General features: G+C 43.4%; 2 protein-coding genes across 2 annotated transcripts in view; both read left to right on the plus strand.

The window, feature by feature from the left end:
• The window catches only part of cnstb (consortin, connexin sorting protein b), a 14,321-nt gene extending 10,925 nt beyond the window's left edge, over window positions 1-3,396 (plus strand). The window contains exons 9-11 of the mRNA XM_084484165.1: window positions 47-393; window positions 1,474-1,618; window positions 2,866-3,396. Coding sequence (XP_084340291.1) covers window positions 47-393; window positions 1,474-1,618; window positions 2,866-3,074 — 701 coding nt within the window. The 3' untranslated portion in view covers window positions 3,075-3,396. The remainder of the gene's footprint in view (window positions 1-46; window positions 394-1,473; window positions 1,619-2,865) is intronic.
• A 1,440-nt stretch (window positions 3,397-4,836) lies between these two features.
• On the plus strand, window positions 4,837-12,151 carry sccpdhb (saccharopine dehydrogenase b). Its single transcript, XM_084483778.1, has 12 exons — window positions 4,837-5,083; window positions 5,367-5,479; window positions 6,445-6,525; window positions 6,722-6,851; window positions 7,470-7,519; window positions 8,198-8,328; window positions 8,489-8,606; window positions 9,046-9,165; window positions 9,902-9,958; window positions 10,279-10,390; window positions 10,542-10,623; window positions 11,004-12,151. The coding sequence occupies exons 1-12, from the start codon at window positions 4,888-4,890 to the stop codon at window positions 11,101-11,103; spliced, it is 1,290 nt and encodes a 429-aa protein (XP_084339904.1). The 5' UTR covers window positions 4,837-4,887; the 3' UTR covers window positions 11,104-12,151.
• Window positions 12,152-13,094: the final 943 nt, after the last annotated feature.

A 13,094-nucleotide genomic window follows, 5' to 3' on the forward strand; every position in this document is an offset into this window, starting at 1 on the left:
GTCGTCTTTAACTAATCAACGTTGTTTTATCTGTCCGCAGTTCCAGACACTAAACCACTAGCAGCACCCATGGGTGAAGGTCTGACACATACAGAACCACAATCCCCTCAACCCCCCAGCCAGCAGGAGGAGGAGGAGCAGGAGGAGCAGGAGGAGCAGGAGGAGGAGGAGGAGGAGGAGAGGAGAGAAGGTGAAGAGGAAGAGATGGAGGATGAGGAGGAGAGGAGAGGAGGAGAAGAGGAGGAGCTATGTGAGGAAGGGCAGGAGGTGGAGGAAGAGGAGGAGGCATGTGAGGAGACCAGCCCCGAGGAGGAGGAGGTGAAGGGGGAGTGGCCCACAGGGGTCCCCCAGGCCTCAGAGAAGGACCTGGTCAAGCTGTCTCACGATGAGGGGGTAGGAACACTGTCCTTCTCAGTGTCTGTCTGTCTAACTGTCTGGGTTACTGTCTGTCTCACTGTCGGTCTGTCTAACCATCTGTTACCGTCTGACTGTTTATCTGTCTGTTTATTTGTCTTTAGTACGTCTGTTTGTTGTTCTGTCTGGCCTTCAGTTGGTTTATCTGAAGTCTGTCTGTCAGCACTGAATGGTTTCATGTCTAAATTCCTTGCACTTACCAAGATAAAATAAACTGATAAGCACTTAATTATTAATAGGTTATTAATAGGTTCCAAGGTATAAAGAAATATTTCTTCATAGCATGGAATAAGGTATTCTTTATCTTTTAATAGTTTTCACAGTTAGTATTGGAAAATCACAGTAGATTCTAAACTCTCCCTCTCTCTGTTTACTTGGTCCCGGACCACCCATTCTCACTGCTGAGTGTGCAGTCCTCACTTGGGGAATAACCTCAATAAGTCTGCTCTGTATTCAGCTAGAACCTCTCCCCCAGCCTGAGGCGGAGAGGGAGGGGGGGGCTTGTCCTGTTCTTAAATAACGTGGTTATGTAATCCAATAGAGGGTTAAGTGGGTTTGGGTCCGGGTGCGGTCCCTGTCCTTTGTAATAGAAAACACAGCGGAGAAGCTAATGAGTTTTGTGGTTCCTTGCAGGAATACATTTTTAACTTCTTCTTTTTTTACAGTTGGTTAGAGTACAATAAAAGTTCTCTATAGTCATGTAAGAAATTTAATAGGTCTTTCAACCCAGCAACAATATTACACTTCAATGTAGTTGTTTGCATTTGTTTGCTGGATCAAAAGAATCCAGTGACAAGACAAGGTTTTTGCCTTGTTGTTGTCATTGTCATTTTTGTTGTTCTAAACGTTATAAAACAGGATAAGAGGGATTTGATTTGTTGTTTCAGTTAAACGACAGATAGAAAGGACGAGTAAGTTAGAGGTGTTGGCCAAAGGTGATTATATTAACATCAGCGATGAGCTGTCAGGTTACCGAATGGAAACCTACCGACATAGCAAACATTTAAAAACAGGTTTTATCTTCAACATCTCCTTTTGTGTTCACTGTTTCTCCTCTAGAGCTCCGCTCCTGACGGCCTGGTCTCCATCCTAAAGCGTAGGAGGGCGTCGTTGGATGGTCTACCGCCCCCTGGTGTCTCAGTCGAGAAGCACAACGGCAAACGCAAGGTCCGCTTCACCGAGCCGGAATACACCGCTGAGCAAGGTAGCCTACATTCAACAACCTCGACACCACTTGTACCTTGGTCCGACTTCAAATCCTTCCCAAATCTGCTGAGTAAATAGTAGTGTAGCCTCAGCTTGAGATGACCCCCCTCTAGGTTAAAGTCACGCTATTGCATTCATAACCTTATAGGGCATGTACATCACAAAGCATCATGGGATTTCTGTTTGCGATACCGGCCATTTTGTGATGAGAGAGTTGTAGTAAGTTAAACTCCTAAATAAACATAAATATATCGTAACCTAGGCTTATCAAAACGTTGTCTTGCCATTTCTTGCATGAGAAACGCTGTGGCGGTTTCAAACACAACAATCTCCCCTAATGGTAATACAATAAATACAAAACAATCACCAAAATTAATATTCCCATGCTCCTATACTTTCAAAATGGAGGCATTGCAACGAGACGTCATGATGTGCAAGCCCTATACTAACCCCCTGATTAATCATTGATGTGACACTCCTGGACAAAATCAGGTTTTGCTCATGAAGCTAATATGGGTGTGCTCCATGTATGTAACAGGGCACGGGTATAAACCAGTGAAGATATCAAACATGGACTTTGGACCCTTGTCCCTGAGATGTCAAGGCAGAGAAAGCACAGGTGTAGAGTCCAGCAACACTGCAGAGGCAGGCGGGTGCTTCATTTATGTGTGTCATAGCACCAGCAAAGGTCAATGTGTGTTACCTTCACCGGTTCAATCAACCACTGTGCCCTGCTACATACACGTAGCAGCCCCATAATTAGGGTTATGAGCGACACCTGTGTCATGACATCTATGTGAAAATGCTCTATTCCACTGGGTTGAGGGATGCGTTCCAATACCCATACTACCATACTATTTAGTATGCCAGATTTAGTATGTCCCAATAAAAAGTATGGAAAATGCAGTATGCCAAAAATACCAGGATGTTGTTCTACATCCGGTTGCATTTGGTATCCAAGCCAGCGTGCTTTTGAGCTATTCTGCCCAACAATCCTCTGCGCAGTAGAAGATACATCACTTTGACTGAGCCCGCCAAAGTCGATGGGTGGCACTGCAGGCATGCTCATCAGTGAAATCACCTGTAAATGTCCCATTGTATGCATACTGTGTGCAACAGTACATACTTTGTAAGGGCAGCCGCAGCACCTAATACAACAAAAAGAAAAAGTATGTGATTTGAAACCCAGCCAGGCTCATTTAGATTGTACATCACATTCTATTCTCTGTCTCTTCCGGTTTGCAGATGAGGCGGGTGGAGACTCGTGTCTGATCCTGCTGCTGCTGTGTACGGTTACCGTGGTGATCAGCATTGGTGGCACGGCCCTGTACTGCACCCTAGTGGACACCTACTCCAGCATATGCACAGACTTCTCAGACAACATCAACTTCTACGTCGTAAACGTACGGAGGGTCTTTGACCAACTGAAACACTTGCTGCCTCTTCAGACTTAAAATACACACACGCACACACCTGTACCTGAGACGTTTCACAGCTGTTCTTTAGTGTTATGCCGTCTTCTTGAGATGGTGGCTGACCCAACCCACAACGCTGATGTCATCAGGTCACCGAGGAACAACCAATCAGCTTTAACCTGCCGTTGCTACGGGGCAGTGATTGTCAGATGGACCTTTTATGATCATACTTCCAAGTACTGCGCTAGTACTCCTTCACATCCAGATGTATGTTGATGTTCTTTGAATGTTGCTGAGTTTGTTTTATGAAGCTGTTCACAAAGAAGAAACTATAAACATTTGCAAGAATGACATGCAAACCATCAACTGGTCCCATGAGCTAAGATGGAAGATCTGGAAGAATGTGTTTCTTAAAGACTCTGGACCAAAGTGTACAAGTGTGCTCGCGTACACACACACACACACACACACACACACACACACACACACACACACACACACACACACACACACACAGCCATGTTGTTCCTGTATTTAATTAACTTTAATGTCAAGGTTTTATTGTAGCACGTTGTACTGTACTATGGAGGAGACCAACTCAGATGTAATTAGAAGAGCAACAGCATGTCTGTTGTTTAGTTATAAACAACGCAGACCTAAGCTCTGCCTGGTGTTCCTTTACTATCTCTTTTTTCCAATTTTTATTTACATTTTCTTTGTTTATTTTGTAGCCGAAGTAAACATGCTTGCGGCTGTAGCTGTCCATTACTACCACAGTGAATATAGTATAGCCTGTATACATCTCAGAAACACGCCTGTACACACATAAATGTGAAACAAATGCAGTATTTGAAATGACTCTGGACCTCTTGACATGGGTATATTTTAACATACAAGTTGTATAGTTGTTAAGTTACAAGACAAGAACTTGCAAATTAGATTTAGCCCATATGTGTATATATATGTGACTCAAGTTTGCATCAACAACATTTCCCAGTTCAATACAAAGTGACACCATTTCAACAAGCATGACAGAATGGCCTGTGTTTAAAATAAAGATCAAAATTGCTTTTCATTTTAAACCGGCGTATTTGTCTTTGTCAGCATTTTGTTATTTGTGTTGCAGTGTTAATGCTTAATTATAAACCCTGACATTACACTACAATGCCAAGTCTCTGATCCTGGCATTTTAAATAACATAAGCCTATTAAGTGGTTCAGTAATTTGTGTACTTTCTAGATATTTTGTTGCTGGTTGTTATCCTAGACTGGTAGTTGAAGTTGTCATATAGCTTGGACCAAAAGCAATTAGGTTCATTGTTTATTTACTATAATAGGCCTACACAACTACACAGTGTTTGCACACACGAGCAACATCCTTGTTTTGTTATCATAACCAATGCAAAGCATCCTCACAAATAGATGTTTTGTATGTGTTTATTATGCATTTTCAAGTCAACCCCTCTACTAACCCTAACCCTGAAATACAAATCGTACCAATCAAACAAATCAGACGGACAACTAATCAGTTACATGAAATAGTTTCTCAGATGTAATTCAACGTGTGACTCAACGTGGGCACTAGGGGTCCTTCTTGGCCGCAGGGCGAACCTCTCCACATTCACATCTTGTACTTTCTTGTTTATTCCTTATAATAAAAGCGCATAAAGTCTGTGAGTGGTAATTTGGACAAATGTATTCGATTATTTTTGTTTACTGCCATTGAATCAGCTCTTTACGTTGTGTGTATTATTCTGCGACGTGACGAAGAACGACTGCGCAGGGTTCCATGCGCAGCCAGGAGAGGGGACTGACTGACAGCTAACGGGGGCTCATATACGGACATAACAACAATGGCGTCCTCCGTAACCTCAAAAAGACCTTACCACATCATAGTGTTCGGTGCTTCTGGTTTCACCGGGAAGTACGTGGTGGAAGAGGTGGCTCGGTGTGCCACGGAGGGCAGCGACGGGCCTCTGAAATGGGCCGTGGCCGGAAGAAGCAGAGCACGCCTGGAGAAAGTGCTGGAGCAAGCGGCCAAAGCACTGTGTACGATCCGTAGATCACGCTGAGTTTGACCGTCTGTGAACTTACTTAGAGCAGACACTGTCTGGATGTTGATCAGCTGTGCTATGTGTTGAAGCGTCAGTCAATGTTATTATGAATCAATTATTTATATCACAACAATTGTTCAGGTTTCGTTTTAATATCAAACCAAAGGCACGTCGTAGGCTAAATAAAAGCGATTGAGCGATATCAATGCATGACATTACAGTACAAATGACAGCATATAGTGATTGATTATAAAATCATTTTCCATCTCCATGTCTAGCCATGCCAGCACTTCGGACGGATATAGAAATCATCGTAGCTGATGTGTCCATCGAGGAATCTATGGCCCTCATGTGTCAACAAGGGGTGGTGGTTCTGAACTGTGTTGGACCAGTAAGTAAAATACAACTCTATTCAAATTAAGTAATAGTTGAAGTTGAAAATGTAGGATTGTGATTGTGAATAAATGTATAACAGTGTGTAGTAGCTTGTGTTGGGAAAAACAGTCTGTCTAGTTACTTGACCAGATAAAATGAGACGGAGAGGTAATAAAGTCTGTCAGCACGAGGGCCTCGGATTTATTGAGTAAAGTGGCAAACTAATAGGCCTACTTATTCATAAAGCATGAGAGATCGAATATTCTACGTCCCCTAACAGCGCTGAGGTCGTCCGGAGCTTCGCTTCCGAAGAGGTTCTGCCTCGGAAGAGCACCCGTGATTTGATGCATGAGAAACTTATAGTATCTTTCCTAGCCAGGTGTGTGTGTTAGACTTTGTGTGGGTTATCGAGGGTTCTCTTGTCCCTGAGCCTCCGGGTTGTGTTGTCTTTCTGTGTGATATGTGTGTCCTCGCCATCTAGCTGTGGCAGAGTGTTCTCCGCAGACTGATAGGGAGGGGGCTCGAGGGTCATCTTGACCCTCTTGAATGTGTGGTGTGTTGTGTTTATTAGATTTGGGCCCAGAGTTGACTATATTCATAATGTAATGTGTCCGTTTGGTTATTTTTGCCCATCACTTGCTCAACTGTAATAGCTTATAATAATTGACTCAAGATTTTGCGTGGTGCAATACATTTTAACAGCCTTTGCACATCAATATTAATAACTGAGCTATGAACAGCATATTACAACATGATGCTTGATCTCAGTATTGCCCTATACTTTAAATATGTTTAATCACACACTGCCTTTGCACATACCCTCATACAGCTCACAAACCCTCATACAGCTGGTTGAATAAGCAGGTAGGGGGTACATGTAGGTGGGTCCATGTATCTTTACTGAACTCTCTCTCTCTCTCTCTCTCTCTCTCTCTCTCTCTCTCTCTCTCTCTCTCTCTCTCTCTCTCTCTCTCTTTGCAGTACAGGTTCTATGGGGAACCGGTGGTCAAGGCTTGCATAGAGAATGGCGCGCACTGCATAGACATCTGTGGAGAACCTCAGGTAGACCAAAGCACACACACACACACATAGATATTACTCTATGTTATTTGTCTGTACCAATGGGCTGGTGTATTACGTTTGTGTGATTTTGTGTGAAAATGCTGTGTGTGGTGTGTGTGTGTGTGTGTGTGTGTGTGTATACGTGTGTGTGTGTGTGTGTGTGTGTGTGTGTGTGTGTGTGTGTGTGTGTGTGTAGTTCCTGGAGCGTATGCAGTGTGAGTACCACAGCCAGGCACTGGAGCGAGGCGTCTACATCATTGGGAGCTGCGGCTTTGACTCCATACCAGCCGACCTGGGGGTCCTCTACACAGAGAGGCAGCTCAAAGGTATAGCAAACACACACACACACACACACACATACACACACACACACACACACACACACACACACACACACACACACACACACACACACACACACACGTTATGATGTTCTATTCCCAGCCAAAAGGATGTGTGTTCGAACCTCAATGTCCATGCCAGGATGTCCATGCCATACCTGTAGGCATCCTTGAGCAACATCCCCTCCCCCCTACCTGTTCCCTAGTGACATGTCTTTAAATCTCACTGTAGGTCACTTTGGATCAAAGTGGCTGCTAAGATGGTAGTAAAGAAAGGACCAAGAAACAAGTCAAATTTATTTGTAAATCCCTTAATCACAGTAAGTCTCACATGGCTTCACAGGCCCACATTATACAACACACCATAAGCATTTTCAATGGTGAGCCTAACCCTTTCCAGGATAACAGTTTTAAATTGAATGTGTTAAAATCTAAATCAAGGCTGAATCTGTACAAATATAGAAGACATAAACTATTTGGTCTTAGATTTCCCACTATGGCAGACTTATGGTTAGGAAGTGTAGGTATTACCAATCTACCTACTCACCTACTACTTCTCCTGGCTGGATGTGTATTTCCATATTTATCTGTCTCTTTTCCTAGGAACCCTCACAGCAGTGGAGAGCTTCCTGACCATCAGTACTGGAGCACAGGTAGATAGGCCAATCACAATGTGCGCCTGCCTGCAGAGAATGCTGGGAGATTTGTTATTATTGTAGTATATATTTTCTTCATGTTATTGGAGACATGATGAAATGAATTAAGGAATGAATTGGAAATGGTAAACTGTTATTTCCCCTTGTGTAAAGCTTTGTGAAACTAGTTTATTATCAAAATCTCTCAGGGCTTTTGTATTTATATATTATTAGTAAAAAAGTAAACATTTAGGAAAAGCATTTAACAAATCCTTAGGGTATTTTCACACTTTGTACCTTTCAGCCCTCCTTACAAAGATCAGATCGATTAGTCTGCCTTTTTTGCTCATATGTGAACCCTCCAAAATAACTCAGACCCCTTCTGAAGTACATTGTACTTAGACCTCCTCGAGAGGTAGTCTGCAAAAATATCTTTGTCCCTTTTCTGTTGGTTCGCTTTTTGATCAATTTTAAGAGGGCTGGGTTTGTTTGTTTAACAAGGGCTATTCGTGAAAACACCCTTATTCCACTGTGAAAGGGAGTTCTAAAAAATATTACTGATATTTCATCATCCGAGTGTGATTAAAACGTAATGACGCAATGCCTAGCTGAGATAGTCTGAAAGATGACATCACTGAAGCCCTCCAGTCAAAAGTCTCTTTGAGCCAGGGGGTGTAATACACCGTTTGTCCACAGGGGGGAGGTGGCCACGACGCTACCTGGCAGTCGGCTGTCTACGGCTTTGCAGACAGTGGGGCTTTACGCAAGCTGAGGAGGAAGATGGGTTTCAAACCCTTACCTGTGCTCGGACCCAAACTGAAAACCAGGTAAGAGCAGCCACACTTGTTGCGGTTATATCCGGGTTTCTCTCTCTCTCTCTCTCTCTCGGGCCAAATCTCAATACAGGCCTACACAAATGTATGTATGTATTAAACATGCAACTTTGATTCCAATTCTGCGTATGTGTGTGTGTGTGTGTGTGTCCAGGGGCTCTGTGTTCTTCAGCAAAGAGATTGACCAGTACTCCATCCCCTTCATGGGCGCGGATCCCTCTGTGGTCAAGAGGACACAGCGCTTCCTTCTAGAGGCGGAGCAGAAGTTACCCGTAAGACCACAGCACTAGCAGCTCATCCCCTACCAGGAGGAGTACTGATCAATAGGATGGAGCAGGCGGTCAATACGAATCGAACATGGGGCAGGATAGGGTCGCGGTGGTCGGGGTGTATTACTGCCAGCCGAAAGGTGCTGGGTTCCAACCTTGAAGTCCACTGTCCATCCTTTGGCAAGATGCACTCACCCCCCAACCTGCTCCTTAATGATGCTCCCTAAAAAGAGTTCACTGTAAATCCCTCAGGGTAAAAGTGCTGAATAATATTAAGGGCCAAGAACAATAACCACAGTGAAGATGAATTGTATATCGTTTAGAAGGAAGGAGCCAAAGAACAATCGATGAAGCCCTTTGCTCTGTCCCTCTCTCTCTCGCCCTCTCTCTCTCCCTTCCTACCCTTCCCTCCCTCCCTTCCCACCCCTCCCTCTCTCTCCAGGTCCAGTACAGTGCCTATGTGGGGGTGGGAAACTGGTTCTCCGTGGCCAAGCTGGCATGTGGTGGTCTGCTCTTCTGGTTGATGGTGAAGTTTAGCCTGGGACGGAAGCTGCTCACCACGGTCTGCATGTCATTTCTGTACCTTTTAGCTTTGGGTCATTTAGTTCAACAGGTTTTTCGGCTGTTTACCATCCCTTTAAATAATGATCTGCTGGTGACATCACACACGTAGGAGTGTCCTTTCCTTTCCATGTGTGGTAATGATTCGTTAGGCTCGGGTTTTATCTACCCTTCATTCATGCCTCTGTATGGACACCTCCACCTGTGGGTCGATTTTGAAATTGCTTGTTATGACCAATCAGCCTCACACCTGGTCGTCCAATAGGGGCCCTTTAAGAGACAGGTTGGGGTGCCGTGATTTAAACTCTGTAATACGACTCCAGGTCAAACAGCGTATCAGTTGGGGGGGGGGTGGGGGCTATTGATCCTGAGGGTGGGTTTGATTTGTGAGAGTGGGGTGACTTGGACCACAGCCACCTCCCCCCCTTCCCCCCTCCCCCCCTCCCCTGGGTGTTATCAATCAGGATGTGACAGGGGGATATACAACCACAGCCAAGCACTGTACTGTCAGCATATTTGATAACAGCATAGAACGCTGCGATCATTGCATTGTATTTACTGTGAATGTCATTCCAGCAAGTACAATAATTAGAATTGTTGTATTATCTCAGGTTTTCTCCATGTTCTATTAAATGTCATGCTATTTATTTGAGCGTTCTGGTCTTGATAAAAGGCTGGACTCTGCCAGTGCTGGAGTTAACTAATGCTGGTCTCTGTCTGGTCACCCCCGCCTACAGTTCCCATCATTCTTCTCTTTCGGGATGTTCACCAAGGAAGGCCCGTCCCTGAAGCAGGTGAGCAAGGGGGCCTCTTCCTGTTTTATTAAATGGAGCAAATTAAAAGACCCCCATCTTTCATCTAGCCACTTGTGACATCACGAGTGGGAGTGCCAAGTCAGCTGTGAGACTTGATAGATCCACTCGTGAGTGGACTGTGGCAACAGGTAAGGTGGTAAGGTGCCCACTGGTTAGAGTTGTAGCCACCCATCATAAATCTGAATGAACACTCCCCCTTGTGATGACACAAGTGGATGGACGTCTTGTGTCCATGGTTTGTAATTAGAGGGATATGAAACAGATGCTGATGGTCATGAATCCCTCTCTCTCTCTCTAAGATGGAGGACACTAGTTTCTGCATGACGTTCTTCGGCGAGGGCTACTCGGACGGGAAAGATCCGACACAGGGCGCCCCCGATGCAAAGATATGCACCCAGGTCATCGGAGCGGGTAAAGCATCCACCATGTGACACCTCCTAGATTAAAAGCTCAGATGAACAGTTGTCTATTGGACATGGTTTATGTAGTCGTTTCCATTGGTCCCTATGAATGGGTTTCTGTTGGGCCACAATTCTATAAATGGTTTTCTATTGGTCCACAGAGCCAGGCTACGTAGCGACACCAGCTACCATGGTCCAGGCGGCCATTACATTGCTGAACGACCTGCACTCTCTCCCCAAAAGGTCTGTCTGGCTACGTGTTGTTCTGTGTGCAAACCGGTCTGTCTTTCTTTCTGTTGTTCAACTGTGTCTCACTCTATCTGGTCCGTTACTCCGTTACTCTGGTCCGCTAATTCTTTGTTCTGCTTCCATTGCTCATTTCGATTAACCATGGCAACAGACACAACAGAGACAGACATCATAGAAAATTCATTTGAGTTATAAAAGTTGAAAACCATACCACTGTAAAACCCTCAGGAGTGGGCTTGTTTTTAGGCAACAGAGGGGGCTGTTTGTTGGAGTTTAACAATCTTCTCTTTCCATGTATGAGCTGCTGGAAGAGTGTTTCCCTCCCTGTTTTACTCTCAGTCACTCTATGGTTCTGTCTGTTTTCTCCTCTCCAGAGGAGGAGTGTACACACCAGCGGCTGCGTTCTGCAACACCCGCCTCATCGAACGGCTCAACACACACGGTATCAAGTTCTCCGTCAGGAGCTACCCCTAGCCAATCACAAGGCTTCGCACCCGGTTGCGTCATCATGAACAACAGGAGGGCTTCACATGATGTCACGCACATTCCAAGCCATCATCTTGGGGCTTTTTCACCAACATTCATTTTCATAAGAGAGACTAAACGGTCACAGCAGAGTTTAGTTTAGGTATTGAGATGGTACAATTTTGGTATTGGGTTAGAGATTATTATGTTCAGGTATTTAAAGATGGTTAAGTTTAGGTATTTAAAGATGGTTAAGTTGTGGTATTGGGTTAGAGATGATTAAGTTTAGGTATTGGGTTAGAGATTATAAAATGTAGGTATTGGGTTAGAGATGATAAAGTTCAGGTATTTAAAGATGGTTAAGTTGTGGTATTGGGTTAGAGATTCTTAAGTTTAGGTATTGGGTTAGAGATTATAAAATGTAGGTATTGGGTTAGAGATGATAAAGTTCAGGTATTTCAAGATGGTTAAGTTGTGGTATTGGGTTAGAGATCCTTAAGTTTAGGTATTGGGTTAGAGATGTCTGTTTAGGTATTGCTAAGGTTTTTTTTACTTGGCTCGGGTGCACACAACTGTCAGCGGTGTCCATTTAGTCTCTCCCTTATAATAAGAAAAGTGACTGGTTGCTCGGTTCCTTTTGGTCCAGAAGTACCAAGATGGCAGCTTGAACTTCTTTCATATAATTTCAGATCACAGGATTGAAGCCCTCATTTAATGTTAATATAGAAAATGGGATCATAATAACAAACAAAAAAAGCCTCATAATGCATATTTTCAGTGAATGCTTGTTACTGCAATATTTCTATAATAAGAGTTGCTGCAGTCAAAAATGCACTTAGCGAGACTGTTTTACTAATGTGAAACAGCCCGAGATTGTTGATAGAATATTCTATTATGGTAATTTGAGTATTTGTAGTTCCTGATTATCAGTGGTTAAATGGAACTTTTGTTTTTTTAATCAATATTTTCAATGTGTGGGCATCTTCTAGAAATTCTAATTAATTCAAATGTATTATTTATGAACCGGAAAAGCTAATAAAAAGTAATCCATATGATATACCACTCGTATGTGGATCTCTCATATCAACTGTTGGTATTCAGAGAAGTGAACAGTTGGTGCACTATTTTCACATTTTGAATCTCAAAGTTTGACAAAACTTCATTATGCTACTGTGGGTTGCTTTCTGTTGTCCACATGCACATTGCATATTGTTTTGGTTTGGCTATGGATGAAGAGAGGAACAACAATGTATCCACTAAGACCACACCAACCATATCTACCACAAAGATTAAAAGACAACAGGACTGAAAACTAAAGAAGTTAGAAAAATACAAATTAGAAAAGGGAGAAACGACGAACGGTTCCATCACCAATTTCTCTTTTAAAACCGACATTGACCAATGCCCATGATACCAACAGGTGATAGTGTAGCGGCTAGGGTGTAGGATGCAATGCTCATAGACTATGAGTAACATTTCTCAAAGTGCTCTGAAGCGATTGAACACTTCACTGACTTATTGACAGAAAGTTGCTCATACATGCCCTAACGTGGATTTTTGTGAAATCAAAAGGCATGACTCTACAAAGACGATGACCCAAGCTGTCTGTAGAGGTGCAATATTGGTATGTTTATCACTATTAAATACAATCAGATTTATACATTTTATTTTTTTTCATGAACAGGGCACTCCATGGACGTAATTGTGACTAAGAGGTCGCAATACACTACCCGAATGCTAATGCTAACGTCCTCCTTGTCGCTCTCAGCTAAGCTGACCTCATTCCCAGGCATTTTCATCTCACAAAGGGGCCTTGAAGGCAAGATGTTTAACCCCGACCGTTACTCCATAATGACATCATGTATCTAAAATTCATTGTAAGTCACTTTGGATAAAAACATGTCCTAAACATATGACTAAATGGTAGCAATCAGTGAAACAGAAGATGTTGCGTCACGAGAGACACTGCAATCAGCTCAGCTCAGCTCAATTGACCAAAT

The sequence above is a fragment of the Micromesistius poutassou genome (assembly GCF_964030765.1).
Source record: "Micromesistius poutassou genome assembly, chromosome: 19".
NCBI classification, from domain to species: domain Eukaryota; kingdom Metazoa; phylum Chordata; class Actinopteri; order Gadiformes; family Gadidae; genus Micromesistius; species Micromesistius poutassou.

Coding starts and splice junctions, on each gene's coding strand:
- sccpdhb (XM_084483778.1), top strand. CDS start 4,888: ATGGCGTCCTCCGTAACCTCAAAAAGACCTTACCACATCATAGTGTTC. Junction 5,480..6,444: donor TTCTGAACTGTGTTGGACCA/GTAAGTAAAATA, acceptor CTCTCTTTGCAG/TACAGGTTCTATGGGGAACC. Junction 6,526..6,721: donor ACATCTGTGGAGAACCTCAG/GTAGACCAAAGC, acceptor GTGTGTGTGTAG/TTCCTGGAGCGTATGCAGTG.